General features: G+C 39.4%; 1 protein-coding gene across 2 annotated transcripts in view; it reads left to right on the forward strand.

The window, feature by feature from the left end:
* The window catches only part of vldlr (very low density lipoprotein receptor), an 87172-nt gene that overhangs the window by 17034 nt on the left and 57862 nt on the right, over window positions 1-12276 (forward strand). For both annotated transcript variants that reach the window (XM_050052281.1, XM_050052282.1), the window contains exon 3: window positions 9520-9642. In XM_050052281.1, the coding sequence (XP_049908238.1) occupies window positions 9520-9642 (123 nt within the window). The remainder of the gene's footprint in view (window positions 1-9519; window positions 9643-12276) is intronic.

Below are 12276 nucleotides of genomic sequence, written 5' to 3' on the forward strand. Positions count from 1 at the left end.
TTGGTACCGTGACAACACTAATCTGGAGGGGGTTCATCTGCAAAAACTAAGGAAAAACTAAACAACGGTATTCGGTACTCGGTATTCGGCCAAGCGTTTAATAATATTCGGCTTCGGCTTCGGCCACAAATTTTCATTTCGGTGCATTCCTATTTAGAAGAGGGGTTGTGTGAGGTTCTTACCAAGAGTCAGTGTATTACATACAGCAGATGTCAGTCGGCGTGCTCCCAGTTTGGAGAAGCAGGCAGGGGTACAGACAAAGAAGCTAAGCAATTTAGTGTCCTGGACAGGTTAGCAACAAAACCTATTTTAGCCACCTACAAAAATCAATATCTTTTTAAATGTACATTATATGTAAAATATTTTCACCACTTTGCTTTGACCTCAGACAGCGATTTCTAACTGGATACTGTAGCTGTTAAATCGCTCTATTTAAAGCCAGACTCCACTGAGGAAAAACAGTCATTTTTTAACATTGCTGAACACAGGAGCTGCTGGTCTACTGCTGCCTTGATCAGTTTCTGTTATTGTGTGACTTTGGCCTTGAAGGGATTAGTTCAGATTCAACAAAGTTGCACAATAATACAAACAAACTGATCAAGGCAGCGACAGACCAGCAGCTCCCATGTTGAGCAATGTTAAAATGATTGGTTTTGTCAATGGAGTCTGGTGGCTTTAACAAGAGCATAGATTGGGAACCAAAGCTGTTAACGCCCTCCCTGTTGGAAAGGGCCATCTGATGGAAAGGGAAAGTGGTGAAAATATTCTAAATATAGCACACGCAAACTGTTATTGTTTTTTCTTTAGGTGGCTAACATAATGTTCGGCTGCTTCTACCGTCCACAGCAATATTGCTTAGCTTCTGTAGCGGTACTTCTGCCTGCTCCTCCAAACTTGGAGTGTGCTAACTGTCATTTACTGTGGGCAATACACTGACTATCATCAGTCAGTGAATCAGTCAATGAATAATTAGGCACTGAGGTGGATTGTTTCTGAATGCAGCTAACTGAAACACAGTTGTTACAGTCTGAACTGTAAGTCAAGTCTCTGTATTAAAACACTCGGGTCACCAGACCTTTCATATCCACTAAAATATGGTTTCTCTTTTCCCACACCAGTTAGTCATACATAACTTCTATTTTACTTGTAATTTTAAGGGTAAGGCTAGCTATTATATTTATTTTTCTTAATGTCAGCAGATCTAAATGAGAAGACCCAAACCAGCAGTGAATTGACCCCACTTGCAAGTTGTGTGTGTGTGTATCCAAAGCCTGATAATCTCATTAATCTGTGCCTTAGAGCTCCATTGTTGTCCAGAAACTATTAAAAATGCATCAGTGCGCCACACTGGGTTGCACTGGGTGACATGTTCCTTCATTACCATGGACACTTTATGTTAGATTAAGTCAAAAATAAATTACACTGTCCTGCTTCTGCATATACTTACTAAAGCAGTTTTTTAAGAGTTACGTTCTCAGTAGGAGCCACTGACTGGGGGAGGGGGACTTACACATGTTGGTTTTGGTCATTTCATGGGATTTTTTGATAATAGCTGTATTCTTTTAACTTTCATTACAAATGCCTTTTCTCACATCTAAGCCTCCTCAAAGTTGTGACAATCCATCACAATGTTGGATGTTACTGTTGGTGCAATTCTTTCTGTGTGGATCAGTTACCATCTCCATTGCTGCTGTGTCATACGTGGGCTGCGAATGTATTGTTTTTACACTGTTAATGTGGCCTTTGACGGAGTGTGGGCGAATTGATGACAATCCATCTTGGTTACAATTGAGCATGGTTTCCTGCCAAAGTGAACAATATGTAAATGAAGTTGGAAATGGAGTCTGACTTGTATCTTGAAAGGTCACCTCACAGGGTGCCAGATTAGCTTTATACATTGGCGGGACTATTGCCAGTTGTTTTTCTTTTTCTTCAGGTACAAGCTCTGGCATTCAGTTTGGTTGCACCCAAATATTAAATGGAGCTCTATAGCATGGCCGTATTTAACTCTGTAAGCCCACTTGCCTTACAACCAACTTTGCTTTTTAGCCACAACAGATGCAAACATCTGTTAAGCAGCAATACATTACAGGAAATTGAAGGTATTTTCATAAAATAATCTGCGTAGCACCTTCACCCAACTTTATTGTTAGGTCAGTATTAATACCCAGGACTCACAATGTTACTCATAGTCAGAAACTTTGAGATAAATACAGCTGCAGTTGGCTGTGACTGATCTGTACCTCTGGCCTGGAATAACATTCTTCCATTGCTGTAGGACTGCAAATGACAATTCCTTTATTTGGTGGCTGATCCATAAATTTTCCCAATTAATTTTGGCTAGAAATAGTAAGTTAGTCTTAAAAAAGGGTCTCCGCACGGCGTATTCAGGCTCAACATACATGCTACCTAGTCTTCATTTTTTAGTTCAAAATACTGCCAGTCCGCGCTGGTTTTGTGAGAGGACATCTGTCCAGTTTCTCACCGTACTTTTTTAAAACTCCAGTCTACTCGAGCATTACCACAGGAGAGGGGGACTGCTGTCTGACGGCTCTGTAGCACCTACTAGTGGCAGTCGGATGCATGACAGTTAAGCGGCCTTGTACATGAATTAAACACTGATTGGTTTAACCAACTAATATTTCTGATGCCGACTTGTGAGGGGGCGGACATTTAATCATTTAGACGACTAATTGTGCGCATCCCTAGTTTAAATAGCCTCTTTCATCTGACCAACTGTCCAGAACCAAAAGAGATTCAGTTGATGCCGATTTGTCTTTCGGTGGGTGTGCGCATGCAATTTCATGTACTAACCTACTAATGCAAATTGTTATAATCTAACTGTAGCTTCTACTATCTAGCTTCTAAAGGGTTAATGTCAGCCTTACGCTAAACTTTTCCGTCGAATTCACCGTTGAATATAAATTACCAATCTCGAAATAAATTTATGAGAGTTTTACCTCAGATTGTGGATACTCCTGTGATCTCAATTGTTTGGTGTAAGGAAGACATAAAACTTTTTCTATTTTATTTTTGTGTTTAATATCACAAGTTTTTAGAATTGGCTCATGAAAAAACTAAAGTTCAATAACCTGAACATAGTCGACAACCAAAAGCTGCGCTCTCTCCAGCATCAAACAGGAAGCCAGGTAGACAGTCAACATGGAGGGGCGTAAGGGGAGGCGCAAAAACGTGATCAAATCTTGGTTCTCTTGGACTGTGGGAAAAAGAAGAAACTAGGGGAGTTTGGGAACAAGAGTCCGTGTATAATTCTGTGTATCTGATTCACCAACGGGCACTTAGTTAATGAGAAATCTTCATCTCATTCCTGCAGTCCTCTCCCAAAAAAAAAATAGCCCAGCTAACCAACAGAGGCTGATAGTGTGTTGAGGTGACAAAATCTAAAATGTAAACTTAAATACAGATTATCTTTATGGATTATATTGTTGCCGAAATGAAAAGAATACTGTCAACATGTGACACCTTTCATCTTGAGTTTCTAGAGGTATGTGTTCTTACAGACATGTAAGAAATTGCTAATGTGTCATATCTCTTAAAGGCAGTTTAGTGTAGTATTTTCCACCAGGTGCGTAATGGGAAATAATCTCAAAAGGAATCTAGTTGTAGTCTTGGTAATGTTGACCCTGCAAGATCCCCAGTCTTTGCAAAATTAAATAGTGCGTGACTAAAAACTTGCATTGTCTTTAGATGTAAGAGGGTGTCAGATTGTAGTCTTTTACAGTTATTTTCAAAAGTCTTTTTAAAGTCCTCCATGCGTAAGCAGCAATGGATATCATCTGCACTTTCATTATGGCTTCCAGTGTATTAAATCACTTATGAACCTTCTGAAAAATTTAAAAGTACCTTGCTTTTTTTTCTCACTGATTACATCAGAAAAACAGTGTCTTTAAAATCCACAAATACACACGGCATGAACTCAGAATCAATCTGTTGCACACACATCCATTGCTTTTATCGTACACATACATATTGCACAAACGTTGGCACATGTTCTCACTTCTTCACATTGTGACACACAGATGTGACATGACATTCACAACCCATCATGTTAACGTGGCCCCACCAGGAGACTTCCCAGCGTCCCTTGAGACAGAATGACCTGGTGATGGGAAGGTAGCAGATAGAGCAGAGCTAAATATGGGTACGACAGAGATGTGCGTGTGCGTGTCCAATACATTTTGAATCTTTCTCTACTTTCTTATGTCCCTCATCTATCTGGGTCAAATGAGACTGGGAGAGAGGAAAGAACAAGTGAAGGAAATGAGTGCGGGGAAAAAGGAAGAAAACAAGGGATGGAGGGGGAGAATAAGAACAGCTGATCATACTGCAGGGCGATATAAGAGAAAAAAAAATCCTGATAAGCAGAAGACCCCCTCAGATATAAATAAACTGGATGTCCTGCAGGGAATTAATTGAAGTGGGTAGCAGATGATTTTCCCGTACTTTAAAGGCTCACACACTAAATGAATGTACATTTCCACTTCATTTATTTCGTTCAGTTTCTTCTACATAAAAGCCCACTAGAAATGGGAGTGTACGAGCCACTTAAGCACATATTTATATTTGGTAAAATGTGTGTGTTGAAATGACATCATAAAGATTCTGATATTATTGTTTGAATATTTTGTATAGTGTATAGTAGGGGAATATGCTAAGCTATTGTTTATATTTGCTTTATTCCTGTGTTAGGAGACAGGCATAGGTTATTTACGACAAGTGTTGTGCCATCAGGCAGTTTAGAACACATGAAAAAAGGAGATTGTTGGCAGTGTCGTGCGTAAAGACGACATGGAGTCTGTGTTGGTTTGGATCGTAATAAGTTTTCGATCATGTTATGAAGTGTTAAACTGTATAATAACGGATGACACGGTGAGAATATACAGAAATGGGACATCAAGTCAGAATTAGGGATGTTCCTGTCGACTAAGCGAAAAGTTTAATCAAGACAAAAAGTCAAAATTTAGCATTCAGCATAATTCCTGAAGCCTTTACCTTCATCAGAGTAAGGTGGAAGCATATCTTGTGAGGTCATTGTTGTGATGAGCTGCATCTTTTCAGACCAGGCGAGATAATGTCAGATTGGTCTGAGTGTGGCTAGCAGCGCTAGCAGCAGCAGCCATCATTCCGTACAGGTTAACATCCAAATGCTTCAGTTGAATGTGGTTGCGCTTTGCTCTAGTCGAGTGACTATACGTCATTTTTTTTCTGACACAGCCTATATGCTACCTTGTTTTCATTTTCTAGATCAAAGTACTGCCAAACCGCGCTGGTTTTGCGAGAGGACATCTCTTATTTCCCACCGTGCTGTTTTAAAACTCCAGTCTACTCGAGCATTACTGCGGGGAGGTGGGCTGCTCTCTGACAGCTCTGTAGCCCCCACTAGTGGCAGGCGGCTGTATGAGAGTTAAGCTGCCTTGTACACGAATAAAACACTAATTTGTTCAACCGACTAATATTTCTGGTGCCGACGAGCGAGGAGGTGGACGTTTAATCGGTTCGATATTTAATCGCGCATATCTCTAGTTGGAAGTGGACCGTACAAGATGTAATTTTGGAGGGACTTGGCATGCCTTTTTGTTTTCGTTTTTGCATTCTCAAACTTCAGCTTTTTCCCTGTCTCGTTTGAGTACTGCAGATCTTCATAAAAGGAACAGGAACACAAGTCAAAACTGAGACACCTTGCAGACTAAGTGGCGTAGGAACTTTGGTGTGTTGAAACAGCCACTATAGGGATGGATTATACTCTTTAAGCTGCTGTAAAACTTTTAATGTAAAACATTTGCATAAAGTGTTGCCTTTCATAGCTGGCCATCAGCGAGATTACTACTTTGTTGTTTCAAGTTTTTAACTAGGCTAGTCATCGACAGTCTGAATCTTACCTCATCAGAGAAACAAATGGAGTTAAAGTTGGCAGCAACTTGGCTCGCAGTCCCCTCCAACCCTCCTGAATGTTCTGTGTCAGCCAAAGAGCATCACAGAAACACTGATTTTACCGTGAAACAGCTTCAGTCAGTGTTTCTACTGGTTTTGATTCATGAGTTTGTTTTGAAGAGGACAATATGGAAATTTTGGTGCTAAGTCAAAACCTCATAAAAAATGAATACAGAAGGAATCCTAAAATGTACCAGCAATGGTGGTTGTTAAACAAAGAGGACAAGAACTCCCATCATCCCTTGCCACTTCATGACATCATCAAATTCTCCACCCAGCTGGATATTGTATGCACTTGTGGAACACTAAACATCAAAATGGACTGAGCTGAAAGTAGTTGGTGATTAGAAAAACTCAGACTCGGAACAAAAGAGCAGAGATTATGACATATTACTGATGGAGTTTGTGCTGTGGAAATATACATTATACTAAATTTGTCCAGACAGCAGGTGAACATCGAGGGTGTTGAGTTTTCATCAACTGCCAATCAAATCAGGAGCAGGTTAGTGACTGTTCTTTTGGTGACAGTAAAGTGATGATGGACTAAAATGGATTTTGGCCCTCTGCCCATGATCGCTTTCACCCCTTCACTCTGCCTCATGGCCGCTGACATTTTGTTGCATTCGAGTGTCCGTCTGTTATTCAGTCAGTGGGAGATCAGAGCTGCTTTGACTTTCAACCCAGACAGAACTGAGACATGTGAAAGAAGAGAAACCAAAATTAATTCATAAAAGAAGGTTGGTAATGAGGCCCGCTGCGACTTGCTGCTGTTGTGGCTCAAACTGAAGTTGGTTGTTTTTTGAGTGCGTATTTGTATTCTGGTCAGAGAGACTGAGGAGAGGCCTCAAGGAGACACCGAAGCCCCTGCAAAGAGATGGAGGTGCTGAGAGTGGAGGTGTTTGTGTTGTGTTATAGACAGTTTTTAAAAATCCTCAGTTTGCCTTAAAACATTTATTTTTTCAGTGTTGCTTCATCTCTTCCTTGCTGCTGCTTCTTCTTCTTTCTCTTTTTCCTGTTGCCTTGATTTGCACAAGACAAACATCCTGGAGATGTGGCTAAATGATTCATCGTTTCACATCAAAATTGCGATTGCAAATTAAAAGGCAAATTGCAAGAGCCGTGATTCTAATTTGAACTTGTATAATTAAATGTCTCTTAATAAGCTGTAGGAGGTGAGAGGTTTAGCCTAGTCGGGGGCTCTTACTTCTGCTGCTTTGGATGCACCATTGCAGACCCATTTACTCACCTGTTGTCAATTTGGTGAGTTGGCTGAATGTTCAAAACGTTGTTTGTCAGTTTGAAGACATGAGAAAATTAAGTAGCTCAGTACCTGAGTCACAATGGCTGATGTTTATTTAGAATCTCCCATTAAACTTTAAAGTAGGACTGGGCTATTTTGGCCTATAAATAATGATGTATTATTCAGTTTTATTGTGATACACAATACAGTATATGTCTATTTTGAAATCTCCTCTAAACTACTGTACTCTACTGAAATACTGAACTACAACATAAATGATGGTTACAAGAAAGTTAATGTACCGTCAATAAAATACAAGTACTTTATGATAAAGTAAAACAAAGTACTGTTAAGATCACGTAAAGTTCAACACTGTTATAATAAAGTTAAATAAGGTAGTTATATTAACCTCCTGAGACCCTGCGTCCTCATATGAGGACATCACATTTTGGGTTTACTTGCCCTTATACTTTATTCCACTTAACTTAGACCTGTTGTCCTTGTTCATGGACACTTTTTTGGTGCCACGTAATGGTAGTTGGGCCACAATATGCTAATCCATGTTAAAACAAGATGGCAGCCATCTCTGCCAAGTCAGTCTACAGCCGATCCTGACACAAAAGTGCACAAAGTCCAAAACCTGATCACATTTATTGGTTGAAACTTGTTGTTGTTGTTTGATATGGCAACAAATTTGACCAATTTTAGCAACGGTAACAAGATAAGACGCTGTTATTAGCAAGTATTTGTTTGAAGACATTGGGACTTTGTAATCATTTCGTTTGAGGAGACTGGGACTTAATTATTGACAACGTTTAGTTTTTTATACTTATCAGGTCCTACTGATCCCAAATAGCTAGGAGGAATTACAGAAGCATACCAAACAAAAGTTTGGGTCTAAGTAGCACAAAGTTAAATAATATACTATTATAACAAAGTTGAATAAAGAATTGCTATAATAAAGTTAAATAAAATACTGTTGTGATAAATCTAAATAAAGTTTAAGTATTGTTTTAATAAAGTTAAATACAGGAACGTTATAATGAAATAACTCAAAATGGAACCATTAGTGTTTTTATTTTGAAGCACTCGGCTCCTCACGGGCAGGAAATGTTGATTACTTTGCTGTTAACTTGAAGTTTCTGGTCAACAGTTAGATGTTAGCAGTTAGCAAAAGGTTAACCCATCACAGCAGCACCATTAAACATGAGCATTTATTTACTGTAATTGAGAAACAACCCAACTGCATTGATATTTGCAAGTTGCACTGGTGCTCTGTGGTCGCAAAATGCAACTAAATGATCATGGCCTGGCGTCCTGCAGAAAAACACACGCCTTAACTCACACACTATTGCCCAGAAGACAGTTGCCTGGATGGCGAGGGCAGTGACAATTTATACTCCACAATTTAAGTTAAACTCATTTGCAATATAGTCATTTTGTACATCCCACATGGAACATACCACAATATATCAAGTATAATTGATACATCACCCACCCTTACATTAAAGCCCTGGGAGCTAACTTTAATGTGAGCTTGAACTGCTTAAGTAGGCTTGTCAATACTATCATTAGGGCAGAGCTTCTCAAATCTAAAGGGGGTCACAACGTAAAGAACAGGCAAGGAAAGCCAAACATTTCTGCAACACCAAATTGGTTTTCACTCTTTAAACTATTTCTCTAAAAATTATTCAAGTTAATCAGTCTCAGAAGGACGAAATTCCTTGGCTAACTGGTTATAGTTCATTGACATTTTCAACTTGGCTTTTCACAGACGGCAGTGCAGCTGTTTTCAATAAATAATCCAATGATTACAGGTGGTTATTATTCGCTCAGCCCTACTTGGAGACGGCCCTGACTGAGGGTTATCAGTGTTTTTCTTAATCCTGTACTCTTTTGCCATGTTCATTTATAAAGCAAGAATTTTCAGCAAATAATCTAACTCATGGTCAAGACTGGAGTGTTTTTTTTTACTTGTAATTTCACTTTATCTGTTAGCTGTGTTTTCTGTTTTCCTCCTTTTGATGGAAAATGAATGCAGCAGTCGAATCTCCAGAGGATAGTTCTGAATGCATTTTTAATGCAAATGTGGAGTTTGGGCTTTGCTTAATCAGTCTGCAACAAATTGTATACTCATGACCTTTTCACCTGATAAAGAAAGAAACTCTGCCTTTGTATATTGCAATTCATATTCATGAGAAGTGCGAGTATGGTTTCGGTCTTTTTCCCCTTCTCTTCCTGTTATTTGTGTCTTCCTATTTCTTTCATTAAAGAACACGAAGCCTATCTGTATAATAAATCCATCTCTCTTTTCTGTTCTTCTCCAGTTAGAAAGACTTGTATGGAGGTGGACTTTGTGTGTCGCAATGGCCAGTGTGTCCCGAAGAGATGGCACTGTGATGGGGAGCCTGACTGCGAGGACGGGTCTGACGAGAGCGTCGAAATATGCCGTGAGTAGATGGTTTCCTCTCTGACAAACATCGCACAGGTTTCAAGTCAGATTCTGTTCAGAGCTTGTCTCAACGCAAACTTGTTTACCACAACACACTTAGAATAAATTTCGCTGCCAAAGTATTTTTTGAGGTTTTGTTGCGCTAACCTAAAATCACAAAGTTTACATTTCTGCTTTCCAAGACAGACTTAGAACCAAAGGTTTTGCATTTATTTCCTCCATTTCAGGCAATCATTGAGTTTTATTCTTTTCAGTCGATTTGAAAATCCACTTGTTTCCCCTTGGAAATTGGAAGTTGCTTCAGGGCAGTTATTTCCGGACATTCTTATGTCTTTATGTTTAAAGAGTAACATAGGAGTTTTCAACCTGTAACATATTTTCTCATGTTTAATGTCGTAACTGACTAATGGGAACAACATTTTTTGGAATTGGTCCAGTATTGAATTAGACAAGCTGCCATGTAACCACTCAAGACCTTTGGCACGGTCAGTTTGTCGACTTAAAGTGCTTGTTTTTTCCACTGACAGGCTCAGATTATTTAAAGTGTCTGACGACTTATGGAGGGGATCCCTTTGGAGAGTCCCGACATTGCTATCGCCAAACCTGCTAGCTTGTATAGAGCCGAGGGGTGTGCCATATCATATCGTTCATGATAATACCGGTATAATTTTTAATATGATGTGAAAAATTAATCGTGATACTTGAAATATTTGGACTTGTTGACACTGTCGTCATACTGTTACCCACGGCAACAACAAGCATGGCTGAAAGTGAAATTATTACCGACCCTGCAGTGGTTCCAAAAAGACTTCAGTAATGTGGAATAAACTGTGGCATCGTTAGGCCTGGGCATCCTTAATGAGACTCTTTTAGCGAGTTACCGCGTCTCACCCTCCCTACAGAGGGAACTCAGTCAGTGGCTCCTCCAGCAGCAGCACAGCGTCTCCCCCTCTCTTCTCCTGCCATGTGCACATGGCAGTCGGTGTCGTTAAGTGATTAAACATTTGGTAATGTAAACCTTTGTGCAGCTTAACAAAAAACTACATGTATGTGAATGTGCAATAGTTATGGTAGCGAAACAGCCTGTCACAGGTTACAGTGTGATGATTAGAGGAGAAATGGCAGAGCATAAATGTCCAGGTGGAAAAAAACAACTCAGCTCAATCATTTAGAATTTTGAAGAGAAGGAAATCACCTGTTGATTCATATATATACTGTGTGTATATAGATCCCAGGGTACTTTTTTTTTTTTAATTTGGGAGCTGTTGAACTATTTATATTGTATACAGAATCTGAATCTCACTCTGAGTTACTGTTGTTGTTCAGAAACTTAAGAAATGAGAGATAATTTTTGTTTAGTTTTTACTGAATATTTGAAGGCAAATTGTTAGGTTATGTTTAGGTTTTAGGTTATGTTCATTTCAACCAGACTAGCATTGGAGATTCTTAAACCAGCGGAGAGACAAACCAAGACAGTTTTTGAGAGTTGTATCTTGTTTTTGTTTTACGATGATAATATTGCTGTTTATTTAAATGGAGTCTAGTTGGTTTGGCAAGAGTGATTTTGGGGCTGTTTATGGTTAAACAAAAAGGATCTTAGTCTTTCTTCTTCCTTTTCACATTGTTGTCAGACACTTCTGTTGTTGCATTGACATTGATTTTGCTCAGATGCGATCAGGTACATTGTTACTGTGTTATGTAGTTGGGAAAAACTCAAACCTCAGTCAGCTGTAAAAGAGCTGAAATTCTTAGCTTTTTTATCAAGCCTTAATTGTCTTCCAAGATTTTTTTCCCCAAAAACCTTAACCTTATAGTGCGGTGCTTTTCAGCAGCCAATTTCTCTGATGGTAGAGCCTTTAACAAACACCCAAATGAACCAACAAGAAAGAGGTTCTTGTTTTCAAATACACTATCATGCCATCTAAAAGTGTTCGGTATGCTATTTGACAGAGTCCAGCATTATTCTGTAATGGTGCAATTGTTGAAGACTTTTTCATCCATGGACTGTGGGATTTGGCTGAGTCAAACTGTTAGTGAATGTCTCCCAGCGTAACAGTGTGGCTCAGTGATGTGTTTTTAATAGTTTTGGATACCAGTGGAGCTCTGTGGTAAAGAGGAATAAGATTTATCAGGCTTTGGACACACACACACACACACACACACACACACACACACACACACAATAATTGTTAGTAAGATGCATTCATTGTTGGTTTGTGTTTTCATGGGATTTGTGACAGTAAGAAAAATTTAGAACAGCTTTAGTATTAAGATCCTTCAGGTCATTAAAAGAAGCACCTCAAACATGTGCCAATTAACCTCTAAAAATTACCATTATGTGCCATCTTAGAGAACACTGCTGCACAAAGGTCAGCAACTCCAATAGGTTCATTCAGGACAGCGAAACACATAAATACATATCAACAACAATGTGAAACCAGGGGCCTGTATCACGAAGCAGGGTTAATGTCTTAGCGAGGTAACTTCAGGGTTAACCCTGGGTTTTCGGTCTCACGAAGCCGGTTCAGTTCTTATCGGGGTAGATCACCATGGTAACTTACTCTGAACGGCTATCCTGCTCCGGAGCAGGGTAAGTTCAGGGTTGAATCTGATCCTATAAAAAGCACCACCC

Source organism: Epinephelus moara, chromosome 9 (assembly GCF_006386435.1).
Source record: "Epinephelus moara isolate mb chromosome 9, YSFRI_EMoa_1.0, whole genome shotgun sequence".
In the NCBI taxonomy this organism is placed as follows: domain Eukaryota; kingdom Metazoa; phylum Chordata; class Actinopteri; order Perciformes; family Serranidae; genus Epinephelus; species Epinephelus moara.